The sequence below is a fragment of the Schistocerca gregaria genome, chromosome 7, assembly GCF_023897955.1.
Source record: "Schistocerca gregaria isolate iqSchGreg1 chromosome 7, iqSchGreg1.2, whole genome shotgun sequence".
Classification (NCBI taxonomy): domain Eukaryota; kingdom Metazoa; phylum Arthropoda; class Insecta; order Orthoptera; family Acrididae; genus Schistocerca; species Schistocerca gregaria.
This window is the reverse complement of record NC_064926.1, coordinates 415,937,631-415,952,282: the sequence shown is the minus strand read 5'-3', so window position 1 is coordinate 415,952,282 and position 14,652 is coordinate 415,937,631. Positions and strand designations below refer to the sequence as shown.

Below are 14,652 nucleotides of genomic sequence, written 5' to 3'. Positions count from 1 at the left end.
TGTTGTTTTGAATACCAATTTAAATGTTACCAAGTGTGTTTGAACGTACTTGTTTGGAGAATGACCTTCTAGGAAGTGAAAGTATACGATGAGGTGTTCAGAATACAAGAATACAAGAGAAGTTTTCTTCATTTATTTCACGGAGTAATGTTGAAGATAAGGTAGGTAGGTCGATTAATTAATGAAGGGATTATGACCGGGAGTAAAGGGAAAAGAAATTAAAGGCATAAATTGACGAAAATAAGGAATGTGTTTCTAGCATTTCCCATCTAAAAATATTACTAGATTATGCTTTGGGCATAGTAACCGCCCAAGATGTTGTTTTTAGTAGAAGTATTTTCAATGAAGTGCCAAAGTTCTTCCTTAGACGATGGCTTTATTACCTGATATCTCATAGAGCTGTCTCGATGTCCCTATTGAATTTCTTCTCTAAATCTCGTGTGTTATAAAATGCGATTTGAAACAGGGAAGCTTAGAGTGCCTTCCTGAAATGCTACAATAACCTTCCAATACAGCAAATGCCACCTCGTTTATTAATCCAAACCATAAAGAGGCAACAGTTTTCTGTCACATTCAGTGTCACATGTGAGCCTGTCTGAAATAATTACTCTCAATATTAAGAATTAAATCTGATAAGAACACTTTGAACCTGGGTTCTTCACAAATTAAACCAACGTATCTGTTTCCATCTTTCTTCAGTTCAAACTACGGTTTGTTAGTCGAAATTAAAATTAAAATCTGACCGGCTTCAGATAGATTATATAATGGTAAGACAGAGATTCAGGAACCAGGTTTTAAATTGTAAGACATTTCCAGGGGCAGATGTGGACTCTGATCACAATCTATTGGTTATGAACTCTAGATTAAAACAGAAGAAACTGCAAAAAGCTGGGAATTTGAGGAGATGGGACCTGAATAAACTGAAAGAACCAGAGGTTGTAGAGAGCTTCAGGGAGAGCATTATGGAACGATTGACAAGAATGAGGGAAACAAATACACTAGTAGAAGAACGGCTAGCTTTGAGAAACGAAATAGTGAAGGTAGCAGAGGATCAAGTAGGTAAAAAGACGAGGGCTAGCAGAAATCCTTGGGTAACAGAAGAAATATTGAATTTAACTGATGAAAGGAGAAAATATAAAAATGCAGTAAATTAAGCAGACAAAAGGGAACACAAACGTCTCAAAAATGAGATCGACAGGAAGTTCAAAATGGCTAAGAAGGGGTGGCTAGAGGACGAATGTAAGGATGTAGAGGCTTATCTCACGAGGGGTAAGATGGATACTGCCTACAGGAAAATCAAAGAGACCTTTGGAGAAAAGAGAACCACTTGCATGCATATCAAGAGCTCAGATGGAAACCCAATTCTAAGCAAAGAAGGGAAAGCAGAAAGGTGGATGGAGTATATAGAGGGTCTATACAAGGGCGATGTACTTGAGGACAATATTATGGAAATGGAAGAGGATGTAGATGAAGATGAAATGGGAGATATGTTACTGTGTGAAGATTTGACAGAGAACTCAAAAACCTAAGTCGAAACAAAGCCCCAGGAGTAGAAACCATTCCATTGGAACTACTGACGGCCTTGGGAGAGCCAGTCCTGACAAAACTCTACCATCTGGTAAGCAAGAAGTATGAGACAGGCGAAATACCCTCAGACTTCAGGAAGAATATAATAATTCCAATCCCAAAGAAAGCAGGTGTTGACAGATGTGAAACTTACCGAACTATCAGTTTAATAAGCCACTGCTGCAAAATACCAACACGAATCCTTTACAGACGAATGTAAAAACTCGGGGAAGATCAGTTTGGATTCTGTACAAATGTTGGAACACGTGAGGCAATACTCACCCTACGACGTATCTTAGAAAATAGGTTAAGGAAAGGCAAATCCACGGTTCTAGCCTTTGTAGACTTAGAGAAAGCTTTTGACACTGTTGACTGGAGTACTCTCTTTCAAATTCTAAAGGTGGAAGGGGTAAAATACAGGGAGCGAAAGGCTATTTATAATTTGTACAGAAACCAGATGGCAGTTATAAGAGTCGAGGGACATGAAAGGGAAGCAGTGGTTGGGAAGGGAGTAAGACAGGTTTGTAGCTTCTCCCCGATGTTATTCAATCTGTATATTGAGCAAGCAGTAAAGGAAGCACAACAAAAATTTGAAGTACGAATTTAAATCCATGGAGAAGAAATAAAAACTTTGAGTTACGCCGATGACATTGTAATTCTATCATTGACAGGTCTCGACATGGTCTTGAAAGGAGGATATAAGATGAAAATCAACAGAAGCAAAACGAGGATAATGGAATGTAGTCGAATTAAGTCGGGTGATGCTGAGGGAATTAGATTAGGAAATGAGACACTTAAAGTAGTAAACGAGTATTGTTATTTGGGGAGCAAAATAACTGATGATGGTCGAAGCAGAGAGGATATAAAATGTAGACCGGGAATGGCAAGGAAAGCATTTCTGAAGAAGAGAAATTTGTTAACTTCGAGTATAGATTTAATTGTCAGGAAGTCGTTTCTGAAATTATTTGTATGGAGTGTAGCCATGTATGGAAGTGAAACATGGACGATAAATATTTAGACAAGACGAGAATAGAAGCTTTGGAAATGTGGTGCTACAGAGGAATGCTGAAGATTAGATATGTAGATCACATAACTAATGAGGAGGTGTTGAATAGAATTGGAAAGAAGAGAAATTTGTGGCACAACTTGATTAGAAGAAGGGATCGTTTGGTAAGGCATATTCTGATGCATCAAGGGATCACCAAATTAGTATTGGAGGGCAGCTTGGAGGGTAAAAGTCGCAGAGGGAGACTAGAGATGGATACACTAAACAGATTCAGAAGGATGTAGGTTGCAGTAGGTACTGGGAGATGAAGAACCTTGCGCAGGATAGAGTAGCATGGAAAGCTCCATCAAACCAGTCTCCGGACTGAAGACCACAACAACAACAAAATTAAAATCATTTAATTACGTAAAATAAAGCACATCATGCACGGGATTGCTTAGCTGCTTCGGCACACTTCTCACTGGAATGCTAATATTTGTGATACGATAAATGATGCGACTCGTAATACGATGCAGAAGCGACAATCATCATTGGAGGTCACAGAAACGTAGTAGCAGCTGCTTAACAACACGATTATCTGTTGCATCGCTCAGTGCAAGACGGAGAGCTGGGTGCTCCGTGCAGCTGTAGCGTACGATGCATGCAGACAGAAATTTAAAGTCACCAGATGTGCCTAAAGAAACTGTTTCATGTAGATGAAAAAATGCTACACCCACCTCTGCAGTTAGGTAGCAATACTTTTACTTCTCGCATAAAAATGAAAAACCAGTATTTGCGATTCACACATGTTATACGCTATGAAAATTTTCTCTTTTGGTTCTGAAGAAACTCTACTATAAAAAAATAACATTCTCCACATCTTATAGTCTGACATTGCAGCTTGTTAACGAACAGATATTCTTTCCAGTGATTCAATAGTCACTGTGGTACTTCGAAATTAATTATAACACAGGGCATATTTTGAAGAAATTGCAGTAAAAATTGTGGTTGCTTGCCAGTTTCTGTTTAGTACATTTCAGTTCTTATAGTCCTGTGTACCATTGTATCTAAAATATCGATTTTTTCAACACTGGCAGGAGAGCTTTACTAGACAGTGTCTTACTGTACCCCCTGTTTGAGTAGCGCACATTTTCGGGATAGGTCAGTGCTATCCCCCAAGGTTTTTAACGTTAAGTTAATTCCTTTGCTAACTTTGAGGTCAATTTTGAATAACTGAAATTGTAATTTAGTGGACGTCAGTAAGGGACAAGTATTCAACATAGTAAGATTGTTGTTTTAATGAGTTAAATGTTAAATATTAATATAGAGCATTCTGGATTTTGGCACTAAATCTGATACGAGATTTCCTATGATCTGACATTGCTCAATGGCAACTTAAGCTACTCGCATTGCTATCCCACATTCCCTGCCCATATTAACTATTTGTAACTTGTGGAGAGACTAACGTGTCTTTCTATAGGCTTGCGTGTCTATAACAGTGCTGATAGTTCTGAGACAATATGATAAATCACAGCGTGCAAAGCGGCATAAATGCTGCACATTGATAACACACACCACATAACATGAAGGCGTCATTAGTTCGGTATTGGAGAGGAGTGTGGGACGTAGAAGTTGTAGTGAGACAACGAGGCTTGACTACAGAAGCAGATTTATGTGGATGTAGTGAGTAGTACATATGTAGAAGTGAAGAGACTTCTGTAAGATAAATTTGCATGAAAAGTTGCATAAGTCTAACCTTCGGAACCAAAGGCTACACCAAGAACAATATCGATATATTAAACACACGGTGATAAGTGAAAAAATTACGGCCACCTTCTCCACAACATGTCTGCGTACTTTCGGAACGCAAGACAGCAGCGATTCTGTGTGGCGTGGATTACACAAATCATCGGTAGATTTCTAGGTGTATAAAACACCAGATGTCTACGGACATCTGCTTTCCGGCAAGAACACAATTTTTGTTTGCTTAATCTGCAAACATATTTCTCCATCATTGTGGCATCTTCAATGGCTGATTCCACTATACATTCATGCTGATAAATTAAGGATAAATGCAGAATGTGGTACCACACAACGTTGCACTACACAAAACTGGCGCTAATAGCACAGGCACATAGGGACAACACACGACACAAATACGTAAGTCCACAGTATTAGCGATCAGTTGAGAAAACGTCCCGAAACACATGTGCTACAAAACGCCACTGATTTCTGCGCATGTACCCCGACATCAATATGGGATATGATCACCATGCACACATACACAGGCCGCACAACGGGATGGCATACTGCGGATCAGGTGGTCGAGCAGCTACTGGGGTATAACCTGACACTCTTGCACCAGTGCCTGTCGGAGCTCCTGAAGTGTCGTATGAGTTGGAGGCCTTGCAGCGGTGCGTCGACCGAGAGCATCCCAGACGTTCTCGATGGGGTTCAGGTCTGGAGAACATGCAGGCCACTCCATTCACCTGATATCTTCTGTTTCGAGGTACTCCTCCACGGTGGCAGCTCGGTGGGGCCTTGTGTTATCATCCATCAGAAGGAAGATGGGACTCACTGCACCCCTGAAAAGAGCGGAAATACTGGTGCAAAATGACGTCCCAATACACCTGACTTGTTACTGTTCTTCTCTCAAAGATATGCAGGGGTGTATGTGCACCACCATAATCCCACCCCACACCATCAAACCACGACCTCCATACAGGTCCGTTTGAAGGACATTAAGGGGTTGGCATCTGGTTCCTGGTTCCAGCCAGATGAAAACCCGGCCAGTATCACTGTTCAAACAATACCAGGACTCGTTTGTGAACATAACCTGGGACCAGCGTTCCAATGACCATGTACTGACACCAGGCTTTACAAGTTCTCCTGTGAACAGGTGTCAGCGGAATGCACCTTACAGGTCTCTGGGCGCATAAATCATGTCTGTTCAGTCGTCTGTAGACTGTGTGTCTGGAGACAACTGTTCCAGTGGCTGCGGTAAGGTCCCGAGCAAGGCTACCTGCAGTACTCTGTGGCCGTCTGTGGGCACTGATGGTGATATATCGGTCTTCTTGTAATGTTGTACACTGTGAACTTCCCGTACTGTAGCGCCTCAACATGTTTCCTGTCTGCTGGAATCGTCGCCATAATTTTGAGATCACATTTTGTTGCACATGAAGGGCCTTTGCTACGACCTGCTGTGTTTGACCAGCCTCCAGTCGCCCTAGTATTTTACCCCTCATAACGTCACAAATATGTGTTCTTTGAGCCATTTTCAACGCACAGTCACCATTAGCACGTCTGAAAACGCCTGCACACTTACTCGCTGCCCCGTACTCTGATATGCATGAAAACACCTCTGCGTATGTGGACTGCTGCCAGCGCCACCGTGCGACCACCGCAAGTAAAATGCACCGCATGCTCATACTCCGAGGTGATTTAAACCCGCAAACCGTCCACAAGAGCGTTGTTTCACCATGTATCGACGTTATCCTTAATTTATGATCATAAGTGTAGTTTCTGAAATATATACCAATTTTACTCAGGTTAGGATTATACGGATAGCAGATTTCGTTGTTGCTTATATCACATATACACTTTACCTTTCTTAAAATTCCGTATCTCAGTTAGTAAAAACGAAACCCTTACAGGATCACCATGTTTGTTTGTTTGTCTGTTGGACTGTTGAGAACCGTTTCCCTCAGGAACGGGAAGATGTATGAAGCTGACTTTCGTGCCACATTGTAAGATTTATGATCCGCCTGGTGTGTAAAAAATTTGAACCTGTAAGTCAAGGAAATCAACAGGTAAGGCTGTTTTGTTAATAGCAAATTCACTCATCGAAGCCTACAGATTGCTAAATATTTCGTTATCTATAGGTTATTCCATCTTGACCCAGAATCATGAAATCTAGCGGCAAGCCAGCGTTTACAGTACAAGTAAAGGAAAAAAATACAAACTGTTAATTGTAAGTACATTCAGGTAAAAAAGTCAAGGGATATATGCAAATATACGGAGTGCGGCAGTATCGCGTACAAATGGTATAAAAGGACAGTGCATTGATGGAGCTGTCATTCGTACTCAGTTGATTCACGTGGAAGAGTTTCCTACACGATTATGGCCGCACGACGGGAATTGATAGACTTTGAATTCGGTATGACAATTGGAGCAGAAAGCATAGGACATTTCATTTCGGAACGGATTCCATCCTCTGGTCCAACTGAACCGATCTTTTACAGGAAATGGCTAGGTTCAGTTACTTGGAGACCATCTGCAACCATCCGTGCACTTCATGTTGCCAGACAACACTGAAATTTTTATGAACGACAATACGCCATGTCCCCGGGCTACATTGTTGGCGACTGGAATCCTGTCGCACATTTATGGGATATAGGAAAGAGGTCAGATAGTGAACAAAATTCTGCGCCGGAACACTTTAGCAATTACGGACGGATGCAGAGGCCACGTGGCTCAGTACTTGTGTAGTGGACTTCCAACGACTTCTTGAGTTCATCCTACGCCAAGCTGCATGTACTACGCCTGGCAAAAGGGAGTGCGACACGATATTACGAGGAATTCCATGAATTTTGTCACCACAGTGTATATCACACGAAAAAATATCTTTTAACATGAAACTTCTTTACAGATGAAAACCGCGTGCCGGACCGACACTCGAATTCAGGAAATTTGTCTTTCGCGGACAAGTGCTCTACCAACTGAGCTACCCAAGCACGACTCACGATCCGTCTTCACAGCCATGTCTCCTCAATATCCTTTTTTCCAGAGGTACTAGTTGTGCAAGATTCGCAGAAGCGCTTCTGTGAAGTTTGGAAGGTAGGAGACGAGGTACTGGCAGAATTGAAGTTGTGAGGACGTGTCGTGAGTCGTGCTGGGGTATCTCAGTTGGTAGAGCACTTATCCGCGAAAGGCGAAGATCCCGAGGTCGAGTCTCGATCCGGGACACGGTTTTAATCTTTTAGGAAGTTTCATATCAGCGCACACTCCGCTGTAGAGTGAAAATCTCTTTCTGGTATCTTTTAAAATGTTATTAGACTGTTCGACTGTGAAGATACCTTTTTTATTAGCAACGGATAGACGTGTCAGTTTGAAAGTTACGTCACGTACTAAAAGCTGCGGCTCCTTGGCGGTGTAAAAAATTTAAGCTCCTATATCATTGCAGTCAAAAGATAAAGCCAAATATGTCACGTGTGTGATGTAGTGCCATTTCGATATCGATAACACACAAAACGTCGAATTTCGCTACTCCAGAGATGGGTGAACTATCTATATACAAAACCGTGTATGTGCAGAACCCTTGGTGCCTGAGTCCTCCTCGCACTTATCCGGATATTTCTTACATTATGTGTGCCCTGTGGCTACAAATAGAATCAGCCACAATTCAACACAGTATGTCACCTGCAACACAGAGATGGCACGGCTACGTCTGAGTTCAACATTTATTTAGGATCTAACCCTTAAGCTGTGTACTCTGGTAAAATGTAATGACATGTGCCTCTTTTTAGACGCTAATCATTGTTGTAGTTGACCTGCCCTCAGCTATTGGTTTTTATTTGCCTTACTTAATGTGTTGTTATTTTCATATTTAAAATGAGCTCAGAAAATCAGTGAAATTTCGTATGGTTTTGGATTGGAAAACTATTTGGTGTGGTTATCTACTCTGTTGCGGATTTTTAACAGCGTTTACTTGCATTTCCTCCTGACTACTGATGAATTCTGGGTGTTACTGTCTTGCTGTAGCTTAGATACACTATTCATTACACATTTAGTCAATAATGTACACTTTACTTTATATTCCAACACAGCCTTTTAGTTGCTCAAGAACTGTGCTCCTCGTCATATTATTTGCCACAGTTTGCCACCAGTTCTTCTTTATAGGGCGGCAATCGTCCTGCAACTATGTTCTACGATGAGACACGAATGTCCAGCACCTTGCCGCCGTCTCGTGTCTTCACTTTCCACATGTGCTTACAACAGTAGGACACGAACAACCAACCAGCGTCATCCCTTCCGAGATGTTCGCTCCCAGATGTCGGTTCAGAGTACGTTACCCTTTGTAAAAGTTTCTTATGTCAGTGGATTACCTCATTTATAGTCCATAAAGTCGCTACACTGATTTTCCAATCGCCTCTGTTCCAACTGTAGAATATGCTTCATGTTCCCGCAACTCCATGAGACGGCACTCAATGTCACGATGGGCAGTACGAAATCTATGCCTAAGTTTTGTGTCAACTGTCACTTCAGTTTAAAAGATTACGAATGTGTAGAGAGATGATATTCTGAAAGTGTCTGAACTAAGTGGAATGTTACGTCCAGCCGTTATGAAATACTGCCAACAATTGGAAGTGGGTGGTGGTGATCTGCCTTAGAGTCCAGATCTTGCACCACGCGATTCCCATATTTTCTAACCGTGAGGACGTTACACGACAGTTCCCTGATGCTTCTGTGACTAAAGACTGGATATCTATCGCTGAGGAATTGAACAACTGGTAGATAGTATGTCCCGACCGTTATTTATAGAGACTTATCGACTATGATGAAAAATAATACCTTAAATCAGTGTCATCGAGCGTAGTGCAGCATTCAGTAAAATTTACTGGCCTGCCATGATAATGTGATACCTACATTTTGAATCCCCACCATTGCCTACCCTAAAACTATAAGATGTGAGGCATATTTATAAACCCTCCTTTCTCTCATGGCTTCACCAGCGTATCCATTGAACACATATGTCGAACACACCTCCTCCTCCTCGTCCCCCTCTCTGCGTCCAACTGCTCATCCCTCTGTCTATCTATCTCATCTACCCACTTACATCTATCTTCTCCTCCCCAATATCACTGTTTCCTCATCTCCTTCTGTCCCTCTGTTTGCCCTTTTCCTCCATCTCTTCTCTATGACTACATCTTTTCCCCCTCCCTCTTATCATTTCCTCCTCCTCTTCTTTCCTACCCTGCTTCCCTCTCTTTCTTTCCCGTCTGCCTGCTACATGTCTACACCTTCTGCTTTCTCATTCATCACCCTCCTCCCCTCTGTCTGTTCCCTCCTTCTCTTTACTCTGTCCATCTCATCCTCTATCCATCTCCAGTAGTCTCCAGCCATGCTCCTCAGCATAGCCTCTGCAGTACAGTTCAATACAGTAGGCCGATGCTATTCCAACACAACATGCCTGACATGCACGACTGCCTACACTGCCAAGTACTGTTTGCCAGAGGAAAATGTACGGCGCCAGTTACAAGTGTTGCACGATTAAGAAAATTGTGTATCACTGTGGTATGGGCCTGAATATCGCCGGTACAATTACCGCCAGTTAAATACAAAACTGTTGGCATATCCATTGTTAGTAATTGCGGTTTGAAGACTGCTCTGAAGTGACACATAAGTACTAGGAACATTGCATGTATTGGGAGACTTTAGCAAAGCTGTTAATAGTTTGTAATTACCTGTCCACAAGGTTTGCAGTCTGGAAACGTACACAAAGAAAGAGGTCGCGACCACGCTATTACATGTATGGTTCTGGAGATGGCAGTGCACTGGAGACACATCACTTGGACTAGAACACTACCTGTACTGCAGATTGACAGACCAAAAAACATTTGAAGGAATTTATCGCCCCTTCTGTGAATACGTTAGTTTCACACGTCCACCAGACACGACCAGGATGCATAACACGAGAGGATGAGCGGGGTCTATTCAGCACTGTGGAGGAAAGTCCTGGAAACAGCACACGGTGGCACCGCTTGCAGAGGAGTGTGTAACGATCTGGAGACGATTACATAAAAACGTGCTTATCCACACCATCTGCAGCTGTACATGCCTCGTCCCCTGCAGAATATCCTCTGGGAGTAATGCTCTGCCAGTGGTTCCTGCAGCAGTGTGTTATGACGCCCAACTTTACAGTTGTTCTTTTATTTACAGATGAAGCTACGTTTAACAGGGATGGAATTAGAATTTGCACAACCAACACTAGAGGGGGGGGGGCACAATTCCCCATGCAACTATCCAATAGTCTCATCAATAAGTTCTCCGTTAAGATCTGAGCAACCATTGTTGACGATTGCTTGTTTGGATACTTACTGGACAGAACTGAACATATTTCTTGCGTACTGTATTGCCTGAGTTCTTTGAAGATATAGAAACATGCATTTCATGCACGATGGCGCCCCCAAATATTTCAGGCTGTCTGCCTGGCGCCACCTGATTGCACATTCTTCCTGAATGATGTATAGGAGGAGGAGGACCGATTGCTTCGCCACCCACGGACTTTACCCTGTGAAGACGCATAAAGTCACTCCCGTATTTGACTGATGTTGTGGATGAACTAAATATATGAACACGTGGCAATTCTTCAAAGAATGCGAACCAGATCTGGCATTTTTGATTGTGTGCTGAATTCAATGAGACGATGAACGGAAGTCTGTATTCAGGTAAGAGGAAGTCTCTTGAAACATTTCCTCTGATAAGTAACAAGAATGGATCAGCTAACGTTACAGACGTGCAGCGCAGTTTGTAGGAGCGGATAGTTGAATAAATCTGTAATGAAGCATTTCCGCACGTATGTTGGCATAGCCTTTGTTTCCTCCTGTAGTGTGAGAAATCCACTTCTCAAGTTTTACCGTCGACTTTGAAACACCCTGTATGTACTGTTCGGAAATTCTCATTACAAACTCCGAGGACTTATACTTTCAATAACCGTTTGAAAATATGGTTTCTTGGTAGATGTGCAACAGGGTAGACATGGTGGAGGGGAGAGAGGGTACTTTCGTCGATTTTTCTGATATGATTTGACGTTTTTCCCACCTCTTTGACTTGGGTGGAGACTCATTCAAGTGTCTATGAGTGACAGGAGCATGGATGAATACACGTTTGCAGAATACACGGATATGATCCTCCTTTATTGCAAAGCTCATGGTAACGAAAGAGCTGCTCGTCGCCTTTACTAAAATGGTTCAAATGGCTCTATCGCTATAGGACTTAACATCTGAGGTCATCAGACCCCTGGACTTAGAACTAATTAAACCTAACTAACCTAAGGACATCACACATATCCGTGCCGGAGGAAGGATTCGAACCTGCGACTGCAGCAGCAGCATGGTTCCGGACTGAAGCGCCTAGAACCGCTCGACCACAGCGGCAAGCTTGACTTTACTGCTCGTTACCTTTATCAGACTCCATCGCAAATCCTTTTCGCCACAGTTACGCAACGGCTTTGAAAAAGGGTTACCTTACCGTCAGCAGGTGTGACTGTGGTGTTCCAAAGAGACTCCGCACGCCCGAATTGGAAGAGGCAGTACTGCATCGCGTTGAAATGAACTTGTTAACGAATACACGAGGGAATTCGCATGCAACGGATGTTGCTCCAAGCACTGTCTGGTATGTTGTGGATGACCAAAATCTACACTACTTGCCATTAAAATTGCTACACCAAGAAGAAATGCAATGATAAACGGGTATTCATTGGACAAATATATTATACTAGAACTGACATGTGATTACATTTTCAAGCATTTTGGGTGCTTAGATCCTGAGAAAACAGTACCCAGAACAACCACCTCTGGCCATAATAATGGCCTTAATACGCCTGGGCATAGCGTCAAACAGAGGTTGGATGGCGTGTACAGGTACAGTTGCCCATGCAGCATCAACACGATAACACAGTTCATCAAGAGTAGTGACTGGCGTATTGTGATGAGCCAGTTGCTCGGTCACCATTGACCAGACGTTTTCAATTGGTGAGAGATCTGGAGAATGTGATGGCCGGGGCAGCAGTCGAGCATTTTCTGTATCCAGAAAGGCTCGTACAGGACCTGCAACAAGCGGTCGTGCATTATCCTGCTGAAATGTAGGGTTTGCTGGGATCGAATTAAGAGTAGAGCCAAGGGTCGTAACACATCTGAAATGTAGCCTCCAACACTCACAGACACGTGAATGAGTCTGAAACCTGCTGATTGAGTTAGAACAGAAGTCAAATGACAAAAGCCAGTCCGGCGTAAGCATCCCCCAACATGAATGACCTGTTGCAAATGTACTGAGAAAAAGTGTTTTCAAATGGCTGCATCGCGTAAACGGTATGTTTACTGACACGGTCACTGTTCAAAATATTATGATCTGATACCCTCTAGAAAGGCGGCCGGTGTGGCCGAGCGGTTCTAGTCGTTTCAGTCCGGAACCGCGTGACCTCAACGGTCGCAGTTCGAATCCTGTCTCGGGCATGGATGTGTGTCATGTCCTTACGTTAGTTAGGTTTAAGTAGTTCTAAGTTGTAGGGGACTGATGACCTCAGATGTTAAGTTCCATAGTGCTCAGAGCCATTTGAATCATTTGGAACCTCTACAAATCCTAAAAGTTTGTTAACCCCCAGTGTAACAGAGTTACAATCTGAAGAAGGGAGTCACCACATGTATCCGAAATGACCAGCTCTCTTCCACAGAGTGACACGGACCGACAGACAGAGGAGCTTCGGGTTATTGACCTAGAATGCCCAGGAGAGATGCTTCTACGCGACACTGACACACTGAACTGTACTTCAAACCTGAAAAATGGCTCTGAGGTCATCAGTCCCCTAGAACTTAGAACTACTTAAACCTAACTAACCTAAGGACATCACACACATCCATGCCCAATGCAGGATTGGAACCTGCGACCGTAGCAGCCGCGCAGTTTCAGACTGAAGCGCCTAGAACCGCTCGGCCACCCAGGTCGTCTTCGAACCTGAGTGACGCAGGCTTAAGCAGGCGCAATACCCTGTTGTCCTGCCCTGCACCTCAAACCACGCCGCAGTCTAGAAAACGGAGAATCACAAAAACGCGGGCCATGCTACGCTGCCTCACCGTGCATCACAATGTGCGTCAGGCCAGAGGGGTGAAGCCTGCCGTCCGCACGAAACGCGAGTCGGAAGACGTTCGTCGAAAGGGGCGCACCCTGCAAGGTGTTTTGCCCGCAGACACGAAACATCCTCGCAAAAACACGGCGGCACGCACGACCACCTCGCGAGACGCGCGGCCCGGAGATCGGTGCGCATGCGCGGAAGTGCTCACCTATACAGTGGCGGGCGGCGCACGCACACAGCCGTGGTCGGAGATAAAGCGTGGCGGGCGCCGCGAGCCGCCAGTCGCTCGCCGGCAGGCCTGTGAGTAACATGGTGCGCGCCGCGGGGCCACGGCTGCCGCGCTGATGGCGACGCCGACGCTGCCGCTGCGGCTGCAGCTGGCGGTGGCCGCGCTGCTCGCCGCCGCCGGCGTGCGCCGCTGCTGCGGCCGCTCCTGGACCGGTGAGTCGCGCTGCGCCTCCACTCTTGCTCACCTCTGTCTACCGGCCTACTGTGTCACACTGTTTCACCGATGAGATCTTGGACAGGTGGCTGCCGACCGACGCTGTCGCCTTGGAACAAAATTTATGACACCAAACAGGTGCCTGACAGCTAATTAATTACATTCGCGTTAAACGGATTGATTGTAATGATGGGGAACGAGTGATTTTAGATTCGTATTACACATTCACTCGTACCGGTTTATCAAAAAGTCAGTATATATTTGAAAACTAAATAAATCACTGAATACTGTAGATAGAGAGGTACAAATTGACACACATGCTTGCAACGACATGTCGTTTTATTAGAACCCAAAAAATACCAACGTTCAAAAAATGTCCGACATATGGCGCTTCATCTCATCAGAATAGCAATAATTAGTAATAATTAAGACAAAGCAAAGATGATGTTCTTTACAGGAAATGCTCGATATGTCCACCATCATTACTCAACAATAGCTGTAGTCGAGGAATAATGTTGTGGACAGCAATGTAAAGCATGTCTGGAGTTACGGTGAGGTATCGGCGTCGGATGTTGTCTTTCAGCATCCCTAGAGATGTCGGTCGATCACGATACACTTGCGACTTCAGGTTACCCCAAAGCTAATAATCGGACGGAATTAGGTCTGGGGTCCTGGGAGGCCAAGCATGACGAAAGTGGCGACTGAGCACACGATCATCACCAAACGACGCGCGCATGAGATCTTTCACGCGTCTAGCAATACTTCGTTGTTTTTTTTTTTTTTTTTTTTTTTTTTTTTTAAGGCCCCATG

At 43.8% G+C, this 14,652-nt stretch overlaps 1 protein-coding gene across 2 annotated transcripts in view; it reads left to right on the top strand.

Annotated features, from left to right (window-relative positions):
* The first annotated feature begins 13,680 nt into the window (after positions 1–13,680).
* Positions 13,681–14,652, top strand: part of LOC126281485 (lachesin-like) — a 737,825-nt gene continuing 736,853 nt past the window's right edge. For both annotated transcript variants that reach the window (XM_049980483.1, XM_049980484.1), the window contains exon 1: positions 13,681–13,841. In XM_049980483.1, coding sequence (XP_049836440.1) covers positions 13,745–13,841 — 97 coding nt within the window. In that variant the 5' untranslated portion in view covers positions 13,681–13,744. The remainder of the gene's footprint in view (positions 13,842–14,652) is intronic.